The 27,719-nt window shown below is 42.7% G+C and overlaps 1 protein-coding gene across 2 annotated transcripts in view; it reads left to right on the forward strand.

The window, feature by feature from the left end:
• LOC113425377 (splicing factor U2AF 65 kDa subunit-like) overlaps nt 1-27,719 on the forward strand; it is a 60,139-nt gene that overhangs the window by 22,249 nt on the left and 10,171 nt on the right. For both annotated transcript variants that reach the window (XM_087949051.1, XM_087949052.1), the window contains exons 5-9: nt 2,314-2,430; nt 3,822-3,960; nt 4,101-4,180; nt 4,499-4,621; nt 21,163-21,249. In XM_087949051.1, coding sequence (XP_087805177.1) covers nt 2,314-2,430; nt 3,822-3,960; nt 4,101-4,180; nt 4,499-4,621; nt 21,163-21,249 — 546 coding nt within the window. The remainder of the gene's footprint in view (nt 1-2,313; nt 2,431-3,821; nt 3,961-4,100; nt 4,181-4,498; nt 4,622-21,162; nt 21,250-27,719) is intronic.

Consider the following 27,719-nt stretch of genomic DNA (forward strand, 5'->3'; position numbering starts at 1 on the left):
ACTCAAAATTAAAGTGGAAAAAAACACTACAGGCTGATCCAACTTCGATGTAATGTCCTTAAAACAAGTCAAAATGAGGCTCAGTAGTGTGTGTGGCCTCCACGTGCCTGAATGAACTCCCTACAATGCCTGGGCATGCTCCTGATGAGGTGGCGGATGGTCTCCTGAGGGATCTCCTCCCACACCGGGACTAAAGCATCCCCCAACTCCTGGACAGTCTGTGTTGCAACGTGGCGCTGGTGGATGGAGCGAGACATGATGTCCCAGATGTGCTCAATTGGACTCAGGTCTAGGGAACGGGCAGGCCAGTCAATAGCATCAATGCCTTCATCTTGCAGGAACTGCTGACACACTCCAGCCACATGAGGTCTAGCATTATCTTGCATTAGGAGGAACCCAGGGCCAACCGCACCAGCATATGGTCTCACAAGGGGTCTGAGGATCTCATCTCGGTACCTAATGGCGGTCAGGCTACCTCTGGGGAGCACGCAGAGGGCTGTGCGGCCCCCTAAAGAAATGCCACCCCACACCATTACTGATCCACTGCCAAACCGGTCATGCTGGAGGATGTTGCAGGCAGCAGAACGTTCTCCACGGTGTCTCCAGACCCTGTCATGTCTGTCACATGTGCTCAGTGTGAACCTGCTTTCATCTGTGAAGAGCACAGGGCGCCAGTGGCGAATTTGCCAATCTTGGTGTTCTCTGGCAAATGCCAAACATCCTGCACGGTGTTGGGCTGTAAGCACAACCCCCACCTGTGGACGTCGGGCCCTCATACCACCCTCATGGAGTCTGTTTCTGACCGTTTGAGCAGCCACATGCACATTTGTGGCCCGTTGGAGGTCATTTTGCAGGGCTCTGGCAGTGCTCCTCCTCTCCCTCCTTGCACAAAGGTGGAGGTAGCGGTCCTGATGCTGGGTTGTTGCCCTCCTACAGCCTCCTCCACGTCTCCTGATGTACTGGCCTGTCTCCTGGTCGCGCCTCCATGCTCTGGACACTATGCTGACAGACACAGCAAACCTTCTTGCCACAGCTCGCATTGATGTGCCATCCTGGATGAGCTGCACTGCCTGAGCCACTTGTATGGGTTGTAGACTCTGTCTCATACTACCACTAGAGTGAAAGCCCCACCAGCATTCAAAAGTGACCAAACCATCATCCAGAAAGCATAGGAACTGAGAAATGGTCTGTGGTCACCACCTGCAGAACCTCTCCTTTATTGGGGATGTCTTGCTAACTGCCTATGCTTTCTACCTGTTGTCTATTCCATTTGCACAACAGCATGTGCAATTGATTGTCAATCAGTGTTGCTACCTAAGTGGACAGTTTGATTTCACAGAAGTGTGATTGACTTGGAGTTACATTGTGTTGTTTAAGTGTTCCGTTTATTTTTTTGAGCAGTGTATTTTATTTGCAGTCCTGACTGTAGCTCAGTGGTGCTTATATATAATAGAGGGAGATGTATTAAAACCTTAATGACCAGAGAAATAAATATGGTTGCTTGTTATTTAATTATCCCTACCAAAAAGAAAAAAAGACCAAAGAGTTTTCCATTTCTCTTTAAGTAAATAGTGTGTCGGGGAAAACCTGATTATAAGCATAGCTGCACTTAATAAAAATTGAACAGACACCACACCACAAAAAAATCTCACTTTAGGATTCAGAGGTTTATTAGAATTTAAAGCATAGCAAACATAAAGCCTTTGCTGTAGGCACTTACATCACATTGCAATGAGGGTCAATTGAACAAGCAGTCAAAAGGGATGGCTTGAGGCCGATTCGCAACCTCCCTTTATTCAACTTTGTCTTTTATACCTTAAAATCACAACTCACATGATTTTTGGAATCTGTCCATACTGTCATAGCAACAGGGGCAGTTTTTTCCATTCCTTTAACCTCAATGTTACAACATGGTTATTTTTATACTTTAAGCATACACTTCCTATTTTCCCATAGCCTGCCCCCTTGTTTCAGCATAGGGAACTATGGTGTCCATGTCAGCTACCATTTCATCAGATGCACATGCCGATTACAAATTTTCCTTTTTACTTGCATCAGGCAATTAATGTCAATATTGAACCCATCTCACCCCCCAAACTTTACTATGCTAGAAGGGCATGCAAAGGTTACAACAACAAGTCCCCATTATTTTCCCCTCACAAGTGTATGGGACTGCAGTCCTCATAGCTTCACAGTTTGCTACCATCATAGCAGGCAAGTAGGAAATGTTTTGTAATTTATTTGTGGTCCAGGTTGCCATTCCAGCTTGTATCATACATCTACTCTTTGCATCTCTTACCATGATTCCAATAGGAAGCAATGATGGATTTCTTCAATGCCCAGATGCGCCTTGGTGGCCTTACTCAGGCTCCCGGTAATCCTGTCTTGGCTGTGCAAATTAACCAGGACAAGAACTTCGCTTTTCTGGAGGTGAGTTTACAGTGACTCAGGACAGGTTTAAAACACCACTGATTTACTTGCATGATTATGACTCTGGAGAAATCAAAAGAAATGCATAAAATTGTTTCATGTAGATTTTACTGAATGTTCAAAATATAACATAGTCCATGTTCGTGAGTTCTAAAGCTTGGCTATATATGAGGCTCTATAAGAGTTATTCTCTTTTTGTATGTTTTACCATGAGTTCAGGCCACAACTGTGGAGGTTGGTGGTGTAAGGTTAATCCAGCCTGCTGCACGTTAATACATTTAATTCAAAGGCTAAATTCAGCTTTTAGAAAAGATTTCCCTTGAGTAATGTGATAGCAGGAGAGGAAGCATTTACAATAGTAGTTTATGCAAATGCTGATAAACCACATGGAAAGATATCCATTATTTTCCAATATATGAAACAGAAAAGCCAAGAGATAGTGGGATTGACCTTTATTGGATGCAGGGCATTTTTAGAAATAGTAGTGCCTTGCTTATTTGTTCAGTTGACAAATTCTTTCAGTAGCATTGTTTTCTAGAATTTGGGACTAATTTGAGCACTCCAATTGTGCTGAAAACTTGTTTCATTATTAATTATTCTAATTAAAGGCATCTCTTGCTGATGCTACCCTTTGCCAAATGTCTGCATTTAACTGAACAGTAAAACATGGAATTTGTACAAACAGAGGAAAAAAGCTAATATGAAATAGATTGTATGTTATGCATTAATGATTAATGAACAGGAAGTAGAAGTAAAATGGAATGGATGGCTTGTAGAAACAAACCCAGAGATCCTGCCCTTCCCCAAAATAAATAATTTTGTGGACCTTAAAGGTGAAGAAGTTGAATTGTTTGGAACCTTAATCTTGATAAACATGAATATGTATTTAAATATGTGTTATTGGCCCCAAGAGTATTGTGAAAAATTTTGGAATCTTTTAAAATGTTTGTTAGAATAAAAATGCTAGATATGAGGTAGTGGTTATGTGAGGCTTAGATTCCATCTGACTGAGTTTATTGAGCTTCTTTTACTTCTAACTTCATTTTTTTTTTTGTATTTTATCTACTCTAAATGCTTTGTGGATAAATGCATAAATCCCCACTTCAGCTCAGGGCATGTCTCCTTGGGTGTACAAAATAATAGCTTCCTTGTATTCTACAATCTGGAAGATTATTGGTGAGAATTTCATTCCTTGTAAATTTTGCAAGACATGTACATTGAACTGTAAAGAGTCTACTGCTTTCATGATCTGGCACTGATAATCTAACCTCATATAAGTCTAGAATTTAATTAGAGATGCCCATTTTGCTTCTTGGTCCTGAGGAGTAGCCATACATTCTATAAGAGACTGACATTGATTTCCCCATTTCCCCCCCTCTTCTCTGCTCCAGTTCCGTTCTGTGGATGAAACTACACAGGCCATGGCTTTTGATGGGATCATTTTCCAGGGACAGTCACTGAAGATCAGACGCCCCCATGATTATCAACCACTTCCTGGCATGTCTGAAAACCCATCAGTTTATGTGCCAGGTGGGTTTATCAGACTTCTGGTGAATAAAAAAGTGATGGTTACATAATATACAAGGAGGGGGAAATTTAGCAATGTTGTATGCAGCGTATGGATAACTTCATATATTTTCCTGCCATGTTGACTTGCTTCCTTCTTATAGGTGTCGTTTCCACAGTGGTCCCAGATTCTGCTCATAAACTGTTCATTGGGGGTCTGCCAAACTATCTTAATGATGATCAGGTCAGTCTGGGAGTATGACACAATTCAGGATAACGTGGGCAGGCATTTCATTCTCCATTCTCCCTAATTTTTAACCAGCTGGGACATGTTTCATACTCAGTGTAATTCTTTGTTAATGCCAGTTTAAGCCAGTTTGATCTAGCATTTTATGGGAAATCCTTCTACTGAAGTATTTACTAATTTTAATAACCTTCTTACAAAAGCCAGATAAGTCTTTAAAGACTATTTTAATTCTTCACAATACCATGCTACTATGGAGATTTGGCTACTGTTTGGTGTGATGACAATCGTTGACATTGTTTCTTCCTTCTCCATCAGGTCAAGGAGTTGCTCACTTCCTTTGGGCCCCTGAAAGCTTTCAACCTGGTGAAGGACAGTGCCACTGGCCTGTCGAAAGGTTATGCCTTCTGTGAATATGTGGACATCAATGTCACAGACCAGGTAGGGCCAGCTTCCCTTGTTCATCCTCTTTTCATTTTTGTTCTGCAGCGGCCCACCGATCTTCCTGTGGGATATGGGGGGTTCTTTGTCCTTTGAGCAGGTGGGGTGTTTTTTTCTCTCCTCCTCCCCTCTAGGGGGTGCCAGCTTTTCTCTCCTTTACAGCACAGCTGCTGACTTAGCGGCAGACACCATCGAGTTAGTATTCTGATCACTTCTGCTTTTTGTTCCCCCCCTAAAACAACAACTCTCCCTGAATGTTAGTCGGAGAAGGCTTCGGCCTTTTTGCGAAGACCCTGGCCGCCATGCCTGACCGAGAGCCGGTAAGAAGCCCTCCCCTCACCAGTCAGGGAAGAGCCGGGTCCGTAGTGCATTTCACTCATTTCCCTACCCCCAGTAAATTCTTTGTTCTGCACCCCTAATAACTCTGTTTCCTTTCTCCTGCTGTGCTTTGTGTTACAGCAGGGGGAGGAGGAACAGGCCCGTAACCAGCAGACATGCTTGCTAACTCCAGTGGGAGTTGTAAAATGCAAGTATTGACATTTAAAGTTTAACAATAAAACAAAGGAAAAGCACCCCAGATTCCCCTTGCCCTGTTGGAGAGGGGGGACCTGTGGTGGAGAGGAAACACCCCACAATTCCCAATAAGGTTCAGAGCGTGTCGGTGGTAACTTTGCATGCAGAGCATAAGCTCTTGTGTTTGGGTTGATCTCCATCAGGGTTATGCATGTGTTTCTTTGTAATTGAGTGCTGTTAGTATGTATGGATACATGTTTTTTAAATATATTCTCCCCTACACCTGCTTCCTGTCCCATACAGTCTTTCTTCCCACATGCTACTTGGGAAGTGTGTGTTTTCCCATGCTTTCCCTTCCCCTCCTTTGGTCTCTCTGCATCAAGGAGAAAGCTATGAGTTTTTAGCAAAAGCTAAAATCTTGGATGAGATCCAAAATAGGATTGTAAATCTGAGAGGAATGGATATTTACCTCTCTAACTTCCTAAGCCACCAACCTCCAAATGGTTTCATAGATTAAGAAGACAATAATATTACAAAAAGAGTAACAGTAGCCCCAAGAAAGCATACAAAAGACATTTTCTGTGTTATTCCCAGGCCAAAGGGGCCTGTTGAACACCCTAACCTGGGAAAAAAGCCAAGGTTTTAGAGTTCACTTGAAGGAGGGTCAGGTGAAAGGTATATGAATCTCTGGGGGATGCTGTTCTAAAGGGTAGGTTCAGTAACAAAGTTCATTTCCTGCAAGATAACATTGCTTGATCAGCAGAACCCAAAGGAAGCCAAATCTGATTATAGAGAACAAGTAGATGCTATAAGAGATGGATGGCCCCTTGCATACAACCTATGCTATGTGGGGTCTACTGTAATAACTAGCATCTTGAATTGCACCAGGGAGTTTACTGATAATCAGTCTGCTAATAAAGCCAAGGGATTTGTTACAGGGGCATAATGTCTGCCCGTTGGTGGCTTATGTCACTGCCAAGTGGACCAATTGTAGCTTCTGATTAATCATTAAGAGCAGCCTCGTATAGTGCAAATTGTAATAGTCTACTCACTAGCTAGCCAAGGCATGTATGACTATAAGGAGAACCTCATGATTCGGAAACAGGTGCATCCAAACCAAAACCAACAAAGACCTTCCTGCTTACAGTGGCAACCTGCTCTTTGAACAGGAATCGCAAGTCCAGGAAGACCCCCATATTGTGCACCAATCCAGAAGGGGATAGTGTGATCCCATTCAGAATCAAAGATCCCTGGAACTGGGAGAGTCCAAATATCTACAGCTAGTCTTGATGGGATTGAGTTTAACATGTTCCTCCACAGAGCCTCCAGACACCAGGACAACCTAGCTTGCTTTGTTGAGATGCACAACTGAATATCATCCATGTATTAATAGTAGGAGTGAAAGTGTTCAGCCCAGTGATACCCCACAAATTGCAGGCTTTGAAAAGGCTAACAGGCAACTGTACACCTTGGGCTCAAGAAAGCCATAGATGTAGCATATGTATCTTCCTAAGGTTGCCATCAAATTGCTATTTGTAATGCAGTAGAAAGACATTATTGATTACATGGAGAACATTTTCTAATGTAATTTCAGTTACATTTACATTAAATCAAATGCTACCAATAATCTCAATTTGACTTGCTTCAAGAAGTCCTCTGTTGGAGCAAGTATCTGAAAAACTCTATTAAATAAGTTTATTTTTAGCAAACCTTTTTTTTAAACCAATGATAGAGATACTTGATTCATCAGGAGACTTAGACTTTCATTTTGCCTATATGGCTTTAAGAAGTGTTTATTGACTTGTCTCCTTGAATGGGATTTTAAATGAGGTCTTCTACATCTAATTGAAAACTGCTGCATCGAGCCATTCCCTTCTGCTGTTTATATACAGTAGCTTGTAATTTATATATGCTTTACAAATAAGATGCTGACAGTAGGTGTTATAGCAATAGCACTTACACTTACATACTGCTTCACAGTGCTTTTACAGCCCTCTCTAAGCAGTTTACAGAGTCAGCATATTGCCCCCAACAATTTGGGTCCTCATTTTACCCACCTCGGAAAGATGGAAGGCCGAGTCAACCTTGAGCCTGGTGAGATTTGAACTGCCAAATTGCAGGCAGCTGGCAGTCAGCAGAAGTAGCCTGCAGTACGGCACTCTAACCACTGTGCCACCATGGCTCCAAGAAGACCTAAAATTTTAAACTGCAGATAGTTAAAATGTTGAGACAATTCTGCTTTCTATACTTAGCATTTTGGGGGGGCAAGCGGGCTGCTACTGGTTCTTACTGGTTCAGGCGAACAGGTTGTTAATGTTATGACCAGTTCAGCGAACCAGCAAATCCCACTGCTGGCTGGCCCCACCCACCCCTCCCCTCCCAGGAATCCCTGCGCGGCCCGTTTTGGATTGCAGGTAAGTGCAGGGTCCGTGTGGAGGCTCAGGGAGGGCGAAAAATGGGCCTCCTGGAAGTTCCAGAAGGCTGGAAACGGGCCGTTTCTGGCCTCCAGAGAGCCTCCAAAGACCAGGGAGGCTGTTTTCGCCCTCCCAGAGGCTTGAGGAAAACCTCCAGAGCCCAGGGAGGGTGAAAAACGGGCCTCCTGGAAGTTCTGGAAGGCTGGAAACAGGCCTGTTTCTGCCCTCCAGAGAGCCCCCGACGCCCATGGAGGTTGTTTTTGCCCTGCCAGAGGCTCGAGAAAAGACTCTGGAGTCCGGGGAGGGTGAAAAACGCCCCACGGCCCGTTTTTGCTCCCAGGCAAGGGTGGTGCAGGAGGCTGACTAGGCCACGCCCACCATGGCCACGCCCACTCAGCAGCCAGGCAGAGAACTGGTTGCTAAATTTTTTGAAGCCCACTCCTTGGAGGGGGAAGGGACAATCTTGGCCAAGTGCCATGAACAGAAAGAAGAGTAGGATTATGTTATCTGAATAAATGAAAATTACTTTCTGACTAGACAAGTGTATAATTGTACCAAACATTGGTATAATAACCATTTTTAAAGCTCATTTTTCCCTCTTGATTCTGTGTCTTATACTCTTACTTTCTCTAAAAACAAGTTTCTAGAAAATTGTCTCTTGAGAAAATTAGATGCTGGAAATTTGTGCCCACATGTATATTTTGAAGTTACACAGTCATGAATACAAGTTCTAGATCAGCGGTCGCCAACCAGTGGGCCACTGGTGGGCCATGAGAAAATTTTGGTGGGCCGCAGAGAAATCTCACCCCCAGAGCACCCCTCCCCAAAGCAATTAATCCAGGCTGCGCAGAAACACAAGGCTGCTCAGCCCACATGGCCCACGGGAACCCTTCCCGCCCACTCACTCCTTACCCGGCAAACTTGTCTGCTAAGCTGCTAATTTTCCTTTTTCCAACCATCATCTGTTCTGCTGTGCCGGGAGATTTAGATTAGCTAGGAAGCAGGAAATGATTGGACTTCTTGCTTTCTAGCTAAGCACAGCCGAACCTCCCTTAGGACAGAAGGTTTGCTTGCAAGCAAATTCAGTGCAGACTCACGGCAAGCAAATTTGAGAGACTGAGCTAGCCGATGGCAGATAGATAGATCACTGAATGATTCTGTGAGCAACTCAATCTGCCTGCTTTGCCTGATTTTGGATAAAAGTTGCTTTTTTATTAAAAAAAATCAATATTTACATACATGGTGTGTTGTGAGTTAATTTTGTGAGTTTGCTTACAAGCAAATTTTATGTGACAGACTGAGCTAGCCAATGGCAGATAGATAGATTTCTGAATGAATCTGTATGTCAGGCATCCAGAAAGTATCCATCAATCACTCAGAGACATTATCTCTCCAATTGATTTATTAGAAACAGATCTGGCATGTCAAAAGCAATTTCCCAAGTGGAAGTTTTTTCACGCGTTACACAGAATCCACCTTCTCTCCTCCCACTTCTATACTTCATAAATCACGAGAACCAATTAACTGCAACTGGAAATTCTTAATACGACATACAGAATAACCTTGAACTTTTCAACTCCTCTAACTCTCTAAACAAAAAAATGTGGCAGCTGAATTTCAAAGCTGACAGGCGTCCCCCTTGAAAACTCCTCCTCCTAAAAGAAAAGAAAAAAACACATATAGGGGTTAATAGATTGTCCTTAACACCCTCCACGAGGACCCTTCGGTTTGTGGGGAAAATCCTCATGGAATTGGTTAACCAATTGATCAGCATGAACATCCCAACTCTTTACCCAACTAGCATCTGAGAGGGGGTATCCTTTCCATAAGACCAAATATTGCAATCGGCCATGGTGTAATCTAGAATTGAGAATTTTTTGAATCTCATAATGTGTTTCCCCATGTACCATTAACGGTTTAGGGGGAGTGATTGGCAGTGGTCTTATCATCGATGTAGTAGCTGGTTTTAGTAAACTACAATGGAACACCAGATGAATTTTCCCCAATAGTCGAGGAAGATGTAATTGGACAGTGACCGGATTGATTATCTTTGAAATTGGGAACGGACCCAAGAATTTTGGACCCAGCTTCTTACTGGGCAGTTTCAACCGAATATACTTGGTCGACAAACACAGTACTTTGTCCCCTACTTTAAAAGGCGGTTGAAGGGATCTATGTTTATCCGCCTGTTTTTTTTGTGTTTTTTTGCAGCTTCATTCAAAGCTTTTTTTGTATCTTCCCACTCTTTCTTTAATGAGTTCATCCATTCTGTTAGGGACATGGATGAGGGAGGTTGTCTAGGTAACTCTGGCATCGGGACAAAATCCATTCCAGTGTTGATTTGGAATGGAGTCAATCCCATGCTGCTATGTACTGCATTATTGTAAGCAACCTCTGCAAAAGGTAATAACTCAGCCCAATTTTCTTGTTGATAATTTACATAGCATCTAATGTATTGTTTAATCATGGCGTTAGCCCTCTCCGCTGCTCCATTACAAGCAGGATGGAAAGCTGAGGATAACCCTTGAGAGGAACCAATGGATTTCAGAAATTCCCTCCAAAATTTTGCGGTAAATTGTACCCCTCTGTCTGATATTACTCTATGAGGTACACCATGTAGTCTATAGATATGTTTCACGAACAGTTTTGCAAGTTTTTTCGCAGATGGAAGTCCTTTGCAGGCTATAAAATGGGCCTGTTTAGAGAATAAGTCAATTATAGTCCAAATGATCGTATTCCCTTCACTCTTAGGTAATTCAACAATAAAGTCCATTGCAATCTCTTCCCAAGGTTGGGTTGGTTCAGTAACTTGTTGCAGGAGGCCAGGGGGTTTTCTAGTTGTGTTTCATCGTGGCACAAATTGAACAACTTTTTACATTGTCCTCAACATCAGGTTTCATTTTTGGCCACCAGAACTGTCTTCTCAGTAAATGTAGGATTTTTAGGAATCCGAAGTGGCCTTCCAGCTGGGAGTCGCGGCTACGCTTTAGTACCAGTAGTCTTAGGGTTGTGGGTACATAAAGCTTAGTCCCTTTCCAAGCTAGTCCATCATTCATTGTCAGCTCGGTTTGATGGTCAAAGAACCAAGGATCGGTCAATAGGGCCGTTTTCAATTCCGCAGTCAGCTTATCTTCCAGGCGTTTGGGGTTGCGGTTAGCTTGGGTTCGAGTGGTCACTTGGCCTGCCAATTGAGTTTCTGAAATTAAGGCTTGTACTATTTCCTCTCGGTGGCTGTCAAACTGAGGTTTTCTGGACAGAGCATCCGCCAATACGTTTTTCCCTCCGGAGATATATTTAATGTTGAAATTGAATCGCTTGAAATATTGGGCCCAGTGGACTTGTTTGGGCGATAATCTCCCAGGGGGTTCTAGAGCTTCGAGGTTCTTATGATCAGTCCATACCTCAAAGGCCTCTGGCGCCCCTTCTAGAAAATGCCTCCAAGTCAATAAAGCCCACCGTACAGCGAATGCTTCTTTCTCCCAGACCACCCACCTTCGCTCTGTGTCAGCTTTTTGGACACATAAGCGCAAGGCATCAGTCGGCCTTGAGAGTCTTTTTGCAGCAAAACGGCTGCCACCGCTACATCACTTGCATCCGTTTGGACAATAAAAGGCTTGGTCACGTCTGGGTGCTTGAGGATGGGCACCGTTGCGAACAGGCGTTTTAAGGCCTTGAAAGCTTTCTGACAGTCCATAGTCCAAGCCAGGGGTTGACTCAGCTTTGGTTTAGTGGGTGACGGGTCCGTTTTTAATAGCTCCGTCAACGGGAGGGCAACTTCAGCAAAGGATGGAATGAATTGTCTGTAGAAGTTGGCAAACCCCAAGAAACTTTGAAGTTTTTTTTGGGTTCTGGGGGGTTGCCAGTCCAGCACCGCTTTCTCCTTTCCGGGGTCCATTTCAATCCCCAGGTTGGATATTCAGTAGCCTAAATAGTCTAGCGACTCTTTGTGGAATTCGCATTTTGAGAGTTTCACATATAATTTGGCGGCTAGAAGTTTTTCTAGAACCTGTCAGACCAATTGAACATGTTCTTCCATGGTTTCACTGAAGATAAGGATGTCACCAGGTACACGAGGACCCCCCAGTAAAGGTGCGAGTGTAGCACCTCATTGATGAGCTGCATAAACACTGCAGGAACCCCCTGAAGTCCGAAAGGCATGACTTTGAATTGAAGCTACCCAGAGGGCAGTTAAAAGCAGTTTTTTCACTCATCTCCCTCTTTGATGCGGACCCGGTAGTAAGCTTCCCTGAGATCTAGCTTGGTGAATACTTTGCCCTTCGACAGGTGGTTCAATAAGTCCTTCATAAGAGGGAGAGGATACATGTTTTTGATGCATACTGCGTTCACGCCTCTAAAGTCAACAAACAAACTCAACCCGCCATCTTCTCCTTGAACAACAGGGGGGCAGCTAATCTTGATTTGGCAGGCTCAATAAAACCTTGTTCCAAATTGCTGTTGATGTATTTCCTTAATTCGGTCATTTCAGCAGGCGTCATGGAATACATCTTTGGTTTTGGTAATTTCACCCCGGGCTCTAATTCTATGGCGCAATCAGTGGCTCGATGGGGAGGTAAAACATTACACTCTTCTTCACTGAATGCTTTAGCCAAATCTTTGTATTGGTTGGGTACCTGGGGGTTATCTGGGAGAAGGTGGGATGCCATGGATGCTGGCTCAGGCTCTGGGTTCGAGCTTGTTAAGCCTGGATTCCCCAACGGGTGTTAAGGAAAACAAACTAAACAGAATGTACAGCGAAGTCAGATAGGAAGTCAGGTAAATGTGTGAGATAAGTTTTCTAGTTAACACGCAGTAAAAATACAGATACGCTTGTGTTATCAAAAATATAATTTATTCCATTTAAGAATTATAGCATAGTCATAATAAACAGTCCAGTAGTCATATATCATATCAGTCAAGTCTTGTCAGGGATACTCTATTTGCAAAGTCCGTGTCGAATAGCCAGTGTCAGTACACATATAATAAATCTGTCCAAAACTTAATCTTCTCTCCGTTGAGAAATATCTTCAAAGTAATCCAACACTTCTTCTCCTCCCCGATCCAGCAAGAATGCAGTCTTCAATAAGACAGCCAGTAAGAGCCAGAGAGTGCCTTGCTGCTTATATAGTACTTTTACAGCTGCACCCTTAATTACATTCCTTTAGCTTAAAGTCACATACACTTTATCTGACAAACCATGATTCATCATTTTATTATCTTTACCCAAAACAGTTAGGGTAAAACAATGTTATCCCCAACATTCTCCCCTTTTGGGTAATAATAATAAATATTACAATAATATATCTATTTACACTTTCAAATCATAATTGTCACAACTCTCTTTAAATTTTACAACACCTTGTGCTTTTGTAAACTGGTCTGCAATATTTTCTTCCGTCATGCAGTACTCAAGTTTAATTAGACCATTTTTACAGATTCTCTAACATTTAAGTATCTTAAATCAGTATGCTTTGATCTAGTCTTTACAGCAATATTAGTAGCTAATTGTATAGCTGCCTGGTTGTCCTCGTACACATAATGGAATCTTTAACAGTTATACCCATGTCTAATAATAACTGTTTGTACAGAATTAAGTCAGTGCATAGTAATGACAGACATAAAAATTCTGCTTCCATCGTTGACAAGCTAATATGCTGTTGCCTGATTGACCTCCATCCTATTAGTGTCTTACCAAGTAATATAACCATCCCAGATGTTGATTTTCTAGTGTTTATGCCAGTTGCAAAACTTGCATCTGCATATGCACTAAGATTCAAATCACCTTTGGCTCTAGATACAATGCATGGTGCATTGTTCCTTTAGATATCTTAAAATTCTCTTTAATGCTTACCAATGACATTGATGTGGATCATTATTATATCGTGCCAGCTGATTAACACTATAAGCTATATCTGGCCTTGACCAATTGCTTATATATGATAAGCTACCAATCAAAGATTGATATATGGTCTTATCAAATTTGGGACTTTGAGCATCCATTTTGCAAATTTCCTGACTCATTGGAGTCTTTGCAGGCTTACAAAGTTCCATTTTATACAATTTAATTAATTGGCAAATTTTATCTTCTTGAGATATCTTAAATCCTTTTGTGGTTTTATTAATTGTCAATCCTAGATACTTTTTGATTTCACCTAAATGCTTTAATTTTATCCTTTTGGCTAATAATGAAATAATCTCAGTAGCTTCATTATTGGTCTTAGTAATCAAAGCAATATCATCTGTAAATAATAACAATAATGACACCGTTCCATAATTTTCTCTTTTAAACATACATGGATCTGCTAAACCAGATTTAAACCCTATATTGTTTAATTCTTTCACAATATATTGGTTCCATTCATAGCCAGATTGTTTCAATCCATATAAACTCTTCTTGAGTTTCCAACAATCATTGCTATTTACTTTATTCTCATTTATACCAACTGGTTTTTTCAAATATATTGTATGCTGCAATGGTGCATGCAGATATGCAGTTTCTACGTCTAAATGGTTAACAATATAATTCTTCTTAGCTGCCCATACTAAAGCTTCTCTTAAAGTTGTAGCCTTAAGATTTGGTGCAAATACCTCATCATAATCAAATACATTTTTGTTAAATCCTTGTGCTACTAACCTAGCCTTATAAGTTACTTTCCCATTATTTCCAGTCTTTACTTTGAATATCCATTTGCACCCAATGGATTTTTCTCCTGGAGGTAATTTGGTTTCTTCATAAACGTTCATTTCCTTTAATGAATTTAACTCTTTTTCCATTGCCTTTTGCCAATTCTCCTGATCCTTTACAGCAGGGGTCCCCAACCGCCGGTCCGCGGACCGGCACCGGGCCGCCGGAACAACCCTTACTGGGTCGCTGGTTGCTGGGCGCCGCCATCTTTTTTTGGGTAAAAAGCGCTGGTGAGCTTTTCCGGGTAGAGCTCACCGGAGCGCTGTTTGTCATAAAAGATGGCGGCGCCAGCGCCCGGTGAGCTTTGCGGGTAGAAAGCCATTTCTACCCGAAAAAGCTCACCAAGGCATGGCGCCGCCATCTTTTTATGACGAAACAGCGCTTCGGTGACGTCACCGGAAGCGCCTTTTCGTCATAAAAAGATGGCGGCGCCAGTTGACGCTGTACCGGGTCGCGCGCCAGCTGATGTCGGAACCGGGCCGCAGCGTCGAAAGGTTGGGGATCCCTGCTTTACAGGATACATCTTAAGTTCATCTATGCTAGTAGGAACTTTATTTACTTGGCAAACAATACTTGCCTGATATCTTTCAGGTGGTTTAGTTATACGAGTTGTGCGTCTAGGTATAACAGGACTTACAGGTGGACTTTCCTTTATTTCCTGTTCTTGACTATCTATCTCTTCTTGATCAATTATCTCCTCTTGATCTGGTTCTATTTGCTCTTGATGGACTTCTTCTTTAATTGGGCTTTTCTTATAACTATTCTTTTCTTTCTGCCTCTTATAGGGTTCTATAATAACATCATTATCTGAATCTTGCTCTAATCTATTCCATCCTATATGTTCTAGGAATTGTGCACTAGCACTGCAGTATACTCTAGATGTACCTGGTTCCCAGAATCTATAAGATCTATGGTTTGCTTGATATCCAACAAAAATTAATCTTTTAGCTCTATGTTGTCCTTTGTGCCTGAGTTGTGTAGGGATATGCACCCATGCTGGTGCACCAAATGTGTGAATATAACTCAAATCAGGTTTCCTACCATGCCACAGTGTGAATGGTAATTCACCTGTTGTTGAATTAACAACATTGTTTAATATGTGATTACCACACATTATAGCTTCTCCCCACAAATTGTCAGGTAATCCAGAATCAGATAACATTGTCCTTCCCATTGATTGCAGTGTTTGGCCTCTTCTCTCTATAAATGCATTATGTTGAGGCCTATATGGTGCAGACTTTTTATGTTGAATACCTGCCATTCTAAGTCTATTCTGGAATTTATTATTTGTAAATTCCGCACCATTATCTGTTATAAGAGTTACTAATTTCTTTTTAGTTTTCCTCTCTGCAAATTTTAACCAATTAAAGAAATTTGTATACGTTTCAGTTTTTCTCTTCATTAAAAAACAGAAACCATACCTAGAATAGTGGTCCATTATGCTTAATATGTATCTAGCACCACCTACACTTGGCTTTTTAGGACCTATTATATCGGCAAATACTACCTCTAAAGGCTCTTTGGTAGTAAATCCATCAACTCTATTTGCCGGTATAACTTTGCTTTTGTTTTGATTACAAGCAGAATATTGCAAATACTTATTACAAGGTTTTAAACTTATTCCTTTAGATAGTTGAACAGTTCTCTTAATCATTTTAAAATTTAAATGACCTAACCTTTTGTAACAAGTGAATACATTCATTATGAGGTTTCTTATTATCATAAACTGTGTTAGCCACTTCTAAACCATTATCATTTAACACATATAAGTCACCTCTTAAAGATGCAGTAATTTTCTTACCTTCTTTTTCAATTAAACAAGTATCTCCCCTAAAGGTAACTATGTATCCTAATCTAACCAACATTCTAACAGAAAGCAAATTAAATTTAAGTTGAGGTACATATAACATTTTTATGTTCTCATTTATACTAGAACAATGAGCTATACCTTCACCTTTTGCCTTCAGTTTCCATCCGTTTGCCAATGAGATATGCTGTGAACTCATGGACATTTTTACAAATTTTTTGTTATCATTTGTAATACAGTGGGACGCACCACTGTCAACCACCCATAAATTATTTTTTACAACTCCATTACTATACATTGCTAACTCATAATTCTTATTTCTTCTTTGATGGCTTACAGCATTCTGGCTTGCATTCTGGTGCTTTGGCTTCTTACAAAATCTTGCAAAATGTCCTCTCCCTCCACAATTAAAACACCTTTTAATTGCGAATGCAGTAGGAGATTCGCTGTTTTCCTTTTGAGGTTGCTCCCTCCTTAACTGATCTCTTTCAAGCCTTCTTCTGGCCTCTTCAATCAATCTGCCAGTGATATCAGTTAAATTTAGGCTTTCTTTAGGCAATATTTCAAGGGAAGTTACGTAGTCATCAAAACTTTAGTCTAATGAAGATAGAATTATGTAGACCTGGTGTAGTTCAGAGAAAATTAACTCCTTCTCATGCAGTTCTTGGAAAATGCTTTTCATAGTATTCAAATGACTCAGCATATCACCATTCTTTTGAAGATACGTGCGGAAAAGCTTCCGTGTTAGATTTATGTGAGCACCAACGTTATCTCTGACATAAATCCTCTTCAGTTTTTGCCAACACCCAACAGCTGTTTGCTCTCCTCGTATATGAACAAGCTGCTGATCAGTTAATGATAGTCCTATGATGCAAAGTGCTTGTTCATTTTTCTGTTTAAATTCTTCTATCTTTTGACTATCTTCCTCATCTTCAGGATCCCATTCTTCTACGTTTGGTGGGTTTTCAATTATGTTCCACAGACCTTCTCTTCGTAGAAGTAGACTACATTTCATAGACCATGAAACATAGTTTGTTCCATCCAGCTTGGATATAAGGGACAAACTTTGTAGACTGACTTGTGCCATGTTTCACTATATGGAAATAAAACTATAATTGATAAACACAGCTGTCTGTTTACTGTAACGTGTAACAACACAAAATCTCACTTTTACATAAACCTGTTTTTATCCTAGTTAAACTGACTTTGCAGTCTCTCTGGGCCCATAACCAGTGTTAAGCCTGGATTCCCCAACGGGTGTTAAGGAAAACAAACTAAACAGAATGTACAGCGAAGTCAGATAGGAAGACAGGTAAATGTGTGAGATAAGTTTTCTAGTTAACACGCAGTAAAAATACAGATACGCTTGTGTTATCAAAAATATAATTTATTCCATTTAAGAATTATAGCATAGTCATAATAAACAGTCCAGTAGTCATATATCATATCAGTCAAGTCTTGTCAGGGATACTCTATTTGCAAAGTCCGTGTCGAATAGCCAGTGTCAGTACACATATAATAAATCTGTCCAAAACTTATCTTCTCTCCGTTGAGAAATATCTTCAAAGTAATCCAACACTTCTTCTCCTCCCGATCCAGCAAGAATGCAGTCTTCAATAAGACAGCCAGTAAGAGCCAGAGAGTGCCTTGCTGCTTATATAGTACTTTTACAGCTGCACCCTTAATTACATTCCTTTAGCTTAAAGTCACATACACTTTATCTGACAAACCATGATTCATCATTTTATTATCTTTACCCAAAACAGTTAGGGTAAAACAATGTTATCCCTAACAGAGCTGACTGATGGCTTTGTAGTGGGTGGAAGAGGGGGCAATGGGCCCGGTCCAATGAGGATTTTTCTGAATCCATCCTCCCATTTGATCGTCTGGGCCCATTTGTCTAACCAAGCAAGTCCCAGTATGATTGATTCTGACATCTTGGGGGCCACTATGAAGCATATGAGTTCGCGATGGGGCCCTAATTCCATCTTCATTCTGTCAATTGAGTGGGTTGTCTTCGCAGGTCGGGTTCTTGGGGACGTGGTGTCGGTCCGGTGGTCCGTTGCTCCCATCTGTGCAGAGGGGGCTTTCCCAGCTGTGTTTGGCGAATCCGTCCCTGGCCGGAGGTCTTTCTTGATTCTTCCGAACTCTAACAGCTGTATTAGGCTTTGACTGCGGAGCTTGTGGCACAGGAGCTGGGGCCAGATAGTCTGATGCCCTATGACCGGCTTGGCCACATCGGTAACATTTCAGCACCCTGGTGGGTCAGGTACAAGCAGTTTCAGCTTGTCCGGTCGGCGGTCTCCTCGCCACAATTCTCTTAGTCGGGGCTGCCGGAAGGGGTTTCCTGTGTGGGTTGATGCTGCGATCTAAGCTTAGGGAGGCGGCATACCACGACTGTAAGGTCTCTGGGATTCCCCTAATTTCACAGGCTTTCTTCTGGCTCAATGGCGTTTTTAAAATAGTGTAAAGACATTCTTTCAGGCCAATCCATGAGGTGGCTTGCAACCCTTCTAAAGTCCCAAATGAATTCTAACAAGGGTTGCTTGCCTTGCCTTATTTCCATTAACTTCTCTTCATTCTCTGCTACCCTGTCTGGATTTTCAAATCTGAGTCTTAATAATTGAATAAATCCATTTACATCATATAATTTGGTGGCTTGTTCGTTGGTGTAGTTGGGCCACCCAGTCTGAAGCAACCCCTTCATTCATCCCATCTGTTGTGGCCGTAACCAAATCACGCTCTGTGGCATATTGATCTCCAAATTATTCTATATGGGATCAGATTCAAGTGAGGAAGTAATTGAAATGTTCGTGGCGGCCATCAAATACGGCCTCAAAGGGTATTCAGTCCGGCCTGGGTCATGGTTGCGGAGGTGGCACAGGCCAGGCCCCTGCATGTTGTACTGGAATGGAAGGAATACGCCGGGTGGCGTACGTAGGCTGGGTCAGCCCCCTGAATCCTGGCTGGGTGGTGCCTCTCTGGAATAGGGGTCCCTGTGGCCTCGCTTCCGGTTGGGGCTGCAATTGTGGTTGCCAGGAGGAAGATCGGTGTGGCCTGGTTCCATGGTCGGGTGGAGGGGATGTGGCTGCTGTCTGCTGTCTGGGCAACTCCCCTTCAGACCAGGGGTGTGTTGATGCTGGCTGCCATTGGCATTGAATCCACCTGTGGCCTGGATAAAATCCCCACTCTGGAGGGATACTCTCTGCAGGCGGCAAAATTCCTTTTGGAAAATGAGGGGATTGCCTCTGAGGCTGCAACATACCTCTGTTAGTTGATGCTTCTTTCTGGCTTCCTCCAACTGGCATCTGTATAGTCTTCTCATTCCTCACGATACTTGGGTAAGTGAATATGGGTGGTCTCAAGCTTCCACCCATCCAAACAGACTGTGAGACCAAACCTGTCACCTTTAAATTCTGGAACTGTTGATGTAAATCTGCCCCTGATGGACTTCCAGGAATAATCTGGGGGTTGTCTTCTTGAGAGAATTCTGACCCCAATTGTCTCTCTTCCCTCCAATCTGAAAGAATAGCCATATGCCTGGGGCTAGAGAAAGATTTCTCTTCAGACAGCTGGGTTACCTCTGGGTTATAAGAACTTCTTGAGTTGAAACGCTTTGGTATAGCTCCCAAATCTCTTTCTCCTACTGCCATCATGAAAGCATCCATCATCTCCTCCAAACAAGGGCTGGCAGGTTCAATTAATGCTCCGGAGGGAGGGCCCCCACACGCTCCCCCCTGCACACCTCCAACTTCGGCTGATTGCTGACCTTTCTCCATTTCTGGGAAAAGAACTCCGGGGCATCAGCCAAGCCCATTCAATAAATAAAAGTCAGACTTGGGAAATAAATGTCAGGCATCCAGAAAGTATCCATGATATCAATCACTCCGAGACATTATCTCTCCAATTGATTTATTAGAAACAGATCTGGCATGTCAAAAGCAATTTCGCAAGTGAAAGTTTTTCGCACGTTACACAGAATCCACCTTCTCTCCTCCCTTCTCTCCTCCCACTTCTACACTTCATAAATCACGAGAACCAATTAACTGCAACTGGAAATTGTTAATACTACATACAGAATAACCTTGAACTTTTCAACACCTCTAACTCTCTAAACAAAAAAATGTGGCAGCTGAATTTCAAAGCTGACACTGATTCCGTGAGCAACTCAATCTGCCTGCCTGCTTTGCCTGATTTTGGGTAAAAGTTGCTCTTTTTTATAAAAAAATTAATATTTATATAAATATTTATAATATTTACATACAAGCCATGCCCAGCCAGTCACATGACCACCAAGCCACACCCACAGAACCAGTTAGTGGTCCCTGGGATCTAAAATTATGAGTTTGGTGGTCCCTGAGGTCCAAAAGATTGGCGACCCGTTCTAGATCATAACTTGAATTATTTTGGCCAACTTGTACTTTAATATGTATTTTGCTCCATCCTTGGCTGAACCAGCTCTTTGTCCACTGGATTCTTCTGTGTGGAAAAGGATCAGTAAATTTGCTTGCCAGCTTTTTGCTTAAATTGATAACTGTGAAATGTGCATTCTTTCATAAACCTCAGTTTCTATATTGTAACTGGGAAATTATTTGGCCTCATAATCTTGCTTCTGAAATTGGTCTGTGTGGAAAACAAATTCTCAATAATGTAAAACCTGATACTAAATGCTTTATTGGGGCTGGACTGGTAAGATGTAAACTTCCAAAACCTGACAACCTCAAATCAGTGGAATTCTCATTCTGAGAAGTATGTAGTCTCATTTACATCCTTTTAGAATTTTCTGTCTTTGTTGGCAACATTTGGCTGAGGCTGAAATCTCACCTTTGCTCTTCTCCTTCATGCAGACAGTCTTGTTGACTCATCTTAATCCCTTCCAACAAGATCTATTTTTTAAAAACATGCTGATTTTGAGGCCCGGCAGGTAAATAACCTAAATGTGGTATTAAATCCAAGAGCAGTGCAGTTCAGGTAGGAATCTGGTGGGGAGGAGGCATAAAATAAGCTACTTTTTGTGTATGAATGTGTGGATGTTTTGGAGCCTGGGGCAGAGGGGTGTGTGGTTGGTGGCCTCAGAGGCTCAAGTTTTGAAGTGTCTGGATTAACTTTTGTTTTGCCCTCGCAGGCCATCGCGGGGTTGAATGGCATGCAGTTGGGTGACAAGAAGCTTTTGGTGCAGAGAGCCAGCGTGGGAGCCAAGAATGCTACTCTGGTGAGGAAGAAAAGGGATTGGGATGAGGGAGAAATGGTACCAAAGAACAACCTTTCCAGGATATATTTGCAGATTCTGCTTCTGAAAGTTAGAACATTGGTTTTACCAATATAATCAAATGTCAGTGGATGCAGGCATAGGGGAACTACTCGTGTCTTGCCTTGCTCAATGAGAGAGAAGCAATTTCAGGACAAACAAGGTTCCAAAGCCTTTTAGGTTATCCCGGAAATACGTATATACTCGAGTATAAGCGAGTTTTCAGCCCATTTTTGTGCTGAAAAAACCCCTTAGCTTATACTCGAGTCAGATCCCCTCTGAAAAAAAAATGGTGTGGAGCTCCGGAGCTGGGCAGGCGCTTCCTGCTTCCGTGTTTCCTTTGCAACTTTTAAGCATGGGGGTAATCGGAAGCAGAAAAGTTCTTGCATGAGGATATATTGTTTTTCTTTTTAAATTGTTTTAGGGGGAAAGACCCACCGCCATGTGAGAATGCTCAGACACGAAATCTATCCTCCGAAAATAAGTGTGTGTGTGTGTGGGGGGGGATTTTTAACAGAGGAAGATGTAGGGAGAAGGCAAAAGCAACGGAAGATCCTTCTGGGGAAACTGAGGGGAGACTCACCCTTGGTCCAGATGAGCCCCCTTCCCCACCCCTAAGGAAGCAGAGGCAGCCAGCAAGGGCAGGCAAGCCCCACTTCACGGACTCCGTCCATCCTCGCTCCCACCCACCCACCCACCCAAAGCCACGAAGTCCCCAATCGCGCAGCCCAGAATCGCCCTCCCCTCGGGGCAGCAACGCGCCCGGTGTTTCCCGAGACAAGAAGCTTCGCGTGCAATGAAAGCGCCCTGGCTCTAGGCTCTAGGCTCATAAAATAACGCGAGCCGAGGTCGCTTGGCTCCGCTCAGCTTCGTTCCTCAGCCCCAGTTCTTTCAGTCCGCTCGGGAGGAGGGGAGGAGGTGGTGGCGGCTGCTCGCGTTGTTTTCTGAGCTCTAGGCTCATAAAACAACGCGAGCCAGGTCGCTCGGCTCCGCTCAGCTTCGTTTCCTCAGCCCCAGCTGCTTTCAGTCCGCTCGGGAGGAGGGGGGAGGAGGTGGTGGCGGCTGCTCACGTTGTTTTCTGAGCTCTAGGCTCAGAAAACAACGCGAGCCGAGGTCGCTCTGCTCCGCTCGGCTTCTCCAACATCCGGCACCGCCCTGTTCTATGTGCCGGGCCCGGCAAGTCCGAGCAGCCAGCGCGTGGAGCGGGACGGCGCCGGACATCGTTGGCTGCCTCTTTCGCAGCACGGGAGGCCTCCCGGCTGGCCAGCTGCTCTCCTCCTTCTCTGCCTGTTTGTTCTGTGTGACCGAGGAGGAGGAGACCGGCCGGCTGGTTGGGGAGGCTTTCTGCGCCGAGGGAGGCGGCTGCTGGTGTCCGGCTTTGCTCCGCTTCTCCGGCGCAGCCCTGTTCTTTACTTGGGCAGCCGGGCGCCCGCAGCGGGAAGGAAAGGCAAAGCGCTTTCCATTCCCGAGGCGACGGGAGGCCTCCCGGCTGGCCAGCTGCTCTCCTCCTTCTCTGCCTGTTTGTTCTGTGTGACCGAGGAGGAGGAGACCGGCCGGCTGGTTGGGGGAGGCCTTTCCCTTCCCGTTGCGGACCAGGGTCTTTACTATCTCCATGATGGGCTTCTGGCAAGGGATGGGTTGCACCTGACAAAGACTGGGAAGAATGTTTTTGAAAACAGCTGGCTCAATTTATCAGGAGGGCTTTAAACTAAAATTGAGGCGGGAGGGTGACCAATCTTTAGGATCTCCAGGACCTAATTCCAAGCAAAAACCCCTAGAAAGCAAGTCAAATAATGAAGTAAGGAGGGATAGGAATGAAGACAAACTTAAACACCAAATAGGAGACATAGGCCTCATACCCAGAGTCAGACATAAAGATCTCAAGTGCCAATATACAAATGCACAAAGTCTGGTGAACAAACAGGGTAAACTTGAACTATTAATACACGAAGGTAGATATGATATAGTTGGAATAACAGAAACTTGGTGGGATGCAACCCATGACTGGAACATACTGATAGAAGGATACAAATTCTTCAAAAAAAACCAGACCCCATAAAAGAGGAGGTGGAGTTGCACTGTATGTAAAGGACCACTATATTGCTACAGAAATGCATGAAACCAAAGACGAAAACCTAGAATGCATATGGGTCAATATAAAAGAAAAAAAGAATGTCATGGCCATAGGTGTATACTATAGGCCCGTGATGGCGAACCCATGGCACATGTGCCACAGGTGGCACACACAGAGCCATTTGTGCGGGCACGTGAGCCCCAGGCAAACTTACCTCACTGCGCATGCGCGTGCCTCCCAGCTGATTTTAGAGCCTTTTTGGCCTCCCAGAGGCTGGGGAAGCCTCTGCAGCCTTTGTAGGCTGAAAAACAGGAACCGTTTTGTCACTTCTTGTATTTCTGGAAATATCGGAAGTGACGAAACGGGGCCATTTTTCGGCCTACAAAGGCTGCAGAGGCTTCCCTACAGCCTCTGGGAGGCCGAAAAGGCCTAAAAATCAGCTGGGAGGCACACATGCGCAGTGCAGGTAAGGGGGCAGTGGGGGAGGATTGTACGTGCAGGGGTTGGGGGCCGCGCGCATTGCCTTCTGGGTGCTGACGTGCGCGGGTGCGTGTGCAGTTTTCGGCACAGGAGCCCAAAAAGGTTAGCAACCACTGCTGTAGGCCACCCAATCAAGCTGAAAAAATAGATGTCCTTTTTGCTAACCAACTAACAAATATATGTAGGAAACATACAACAATAATAATGGGGGACTTCAATTACCCTGACATCAATTGGAAGACTAATTCTGCACCAAGTGAGAAATCGAATAGGTTCCTAACCAACCTAGCTGACAACTTTGTTGTCCAAAAGGTAGAGGAGGAAACTAGAGGGACAGCCATACTGGACTTAATTCTTACAAACAGAGAAGTGATGGAGGGAGTTGAAACTGCAGGAACCTTGGGTGAGAGTGACCATGTCATACTAGAATTCAATATAACGCAAACACAAGTAATAGAACACAATGATACCAGAGTCTTAGATTTTAAAAGAGCTGATTTTAATAAACTCAGAACTTGGGAAAGATTCCTTGGATGAAAATCCTAAAGGGGAAAACAACTCAAGAATCTTGGGAAACTCTGAAAAGAATGATCATAGAAGCCCAGACCAGCACAATACCACTGAGAAAGAAAAACAAGAAATCCAAGAAGAAACCAGCATGGTTGCACAAAGACCTCTCTGGCAAATTGAAAGACAAGTACAAAAAATGGAAAGAGGGACACACAACTAAGGCAGAATATCAGCAGATAGCCAGAATCTGCAATGACGATGTCAGGAAAGCAAAGGCTTGGAATGAACAAAGACTTGAATAGAATAGAATAGAATAGAATAGAATAGAATAGAATAGAATAGAATAGAATAGAATAACTTTATTGGCCAAGTGTGATTGGACACACAAGGAAATTGTCTTGGTGCAAATGCTTTCAGTGTACATAAAAGAAAAGCTACATTCGTCAAAAGTCAAGAATCATAAGGTACAACACTTAATAATAGTCATAGGGTACAATAAGCAATCAAATCATACTAGGGAACAGTCAATATAAATTGTTAGGATACAAGCAACAAAGTTACAGTCATAAGTGGGAAGGGATGGGTGATAAGGAGTGATGAGAAGAATAATAGTAATAGTAGTGCAGACTTTGTAAATAGTTGGACAGTGTTGAGGGAATTATTTGTTTAGCAGAGTGATAGCGTTAGGAAAAAACTGTCCTTGTGTCTAGATGTTCTGGTGTGCAGTGCTCTATAGCGTCATTTTGAGGGTAGGAGTTGAAACAGTTTATGTTTGGGATGTGAGAGGTCTGTAAATATTTTCACAGCCCTCTTTTTGACTCGTGCAGTATACAGGTCCTCGATTGAAGGCAGGTTGGTAGTAATGGTTTTTTCTGCAGTCCTAATTACTCTCTGAAGTCTGTGTCTGTCCTTTTGGGTTGCAGAGCCAAACCAGACAGTTATAGAGGTGCAGATGACAGACTCAATAATTCCTCTGTAGAACTGTATCTGCAGCTCCTTGGGCAGTTTGAGCTTTCTGAGTTGGCGCAGAAAGAACATTCTTTGTTGTGCTTTTTTGATGACGTTTTTGATGTTAGGTGTCCATTTTTGGTCTTATGATATGATAGAACCTAGAAATTTGAAAGTCTCTACTGTTGATACTGTGTTGTTTAGTATTCTAAGAGATGGTAGTATGGGAGGGTTTCTTCTAAAGTCTACCACCATTTCTACAGTTTTGAGTGTGTTCAGTTCCAGACTGTTCTGGTCACACCACGAGGCAAGTTGTACAACCTCCTGTTTGTATGTGGATTTGTCGTTGTTTCGAATGAGACCAATCATTGTTGTGTCATCTGCAAACTTCAGTATTTTAACAGATGGATCGTTTGAGATGCAGTCATTGTTATATAGGGAGAAGAGAAGTGGAGAAAGCACGCAGCCTTGGGGGGGCTCTGTGCTAATTGTACAGGTATCAGATGTGATTCTGCCTAGCTTCACCTGCTGCTTCCTGTCTGTTAGGAAGCTTATGATCCACTTACAAGTGTGTTCAGGTACTGCTAGCTGGTTTAGTTTAGTTAGAAGAATATCTGGAATGATGGTATTGAATGCTGAACTGAAGTCTACAAAGAGGACCCTTGTGTAGGCATTTGGATATTCAAGGTGTTGTAGGATGTAGTGCAGAGCCATATTAACGGCATCATCTGTCGATTTATTTGCTCGGTATGCAAACTGCATGGGATCTAACAGCGGATCCATGATGATTTTTAGGTGGAACAGCACTAGCCTTTCAAAGGTTTTCATAACTACAGATTTGCAACAAAAGTCAAAGATAACAAAAAAGTTTCTTCCAACATACAAATAACAAGAAAAAAATCAAGGAAACAGTTGGCCCACTAAAGAGACTCAGAAAGACTGAAGAGAATTTTAAACCAGTTTATACACCTGGACCAAAATGGTTTTTTTACCCAAAAGGCAAATTGAAGACAATATGAGAACAATTTTGAATACATTGGAGTACTATGAAGCACATCCAGAGAAGCAAATGGCGTTGATCTTTTTAGATGCACAGAAGGCATTTGACAACGTGAACTGGCAGTTTATGTCGGCACAGTTAAAAGAGATGGACTTTGGGGAGAGATTTATTAAAATGATTAAGACAATATACCATAAACAAACCAGAAAAGTCTTGGTAAATGGAAATATGACTGAAGGGCACAAGACAAGGATGTCCCTTGTCTCCATTATTATTTGTATTGACTTTAGAAGTATTAAATAGAAATATTTGACAAGACGGAGATAAAAGGCATGGAAATAAAAAGGAAGAATATAAATTACAGGCATTGCAGACGATTTGGTTTTTATTATAGAAGATCCACAAGAAACAGGACCTAAACTAATGGGGAAAATAGAAGAATATGGGGAAATAGCGGGACTGAAAATAGAGGAAAAAACCAAGGTTTTAGTGAAGAATATCACTGATAAGCAGAAAAAAGAATTCATGAAGAGATTAGAAATTCAAATTACTAAGAAAGTAAAGTACTTAGGGATCCACTTAACAGCAAGATGTGTAATGATTAAGGAAGATAATTATTATAAATTGATACAACAAATTAAGATAGATTGGAAAAATGGAAAGGACTGCAATTATTGTTAATAGAAAGGATAGCTACAATTAAAATGAATATATTGCCGTGATTACTGTATCTATTTCAAACAATTCCGATAAAGCTGGAAAAAAAATATTTTGAGGATCTCAATAAAATAATATTAAATTTTATTTGGTAAGGGAAAAAAGCAAGAATTAACTTAAAAATGTTACAGGACACAAGAATGAGAGGAGGATTTGGATTACCTAATTGGGAATTATACTATCAGACTGCGGTGTTAACATGGATGAAAGAATGGATTGTACTGAGAAATACAAGGTTATTGACTTTGGGGGGACATGACTTACAACTGGGTTGGCACGCCTTTTTATGGTATGGGAAAAATAAGATACATGGGTACTTTCAAAGACTATATAAGAAATGCCTTATTGTAGGCTTCCGGTGGCAAGGCAAGGACGGTCAGAGGGGCAGAAATCCGCTCGTGATTCTAGCCTCCCTTTTCTTGAGTTTGGTGCGATCTTTCGGGGTGCTCGAGTCTTGGAGAGACCCGTGCCGGTGTGGGGGAACCTCGGGCTGCAGTGTGGGGAAAGCAACCCCCCTGCAATGAAGAGGAAGCCCTCCAGAGCCCAACGATCAAGAACAGCCTCCTAACAATGGAGGCTCCGAAGTCCGGACTGCCACCGATGGGAAGAAAAGAGTAAGTGAAAGTTTGCAAGCTCGTGGGGAAAGAGAGTCGCAGTTAAAGACAGTGGCAGAGAAGAGATTTGACTGACAATAGACTGATTTCA

The sequence above is a fragment of the Notechis scutatus genome, unplaced genomic scaffold (genome assembly GCF_049901735.1).
Source record: "Notechis scutatus isolate UNSWTSFEM ecotype Mainland unplaced genomic scaffold, rNotScu1.2 NSCUSCF62, whole genome shotgun sequence".
Classification (NCBI taxonomy): Eukaryota; Metazoa; Chordata; class Lepidosauria; order Squamata; family Elapidae; genus Notechis; species Notechis scutatus.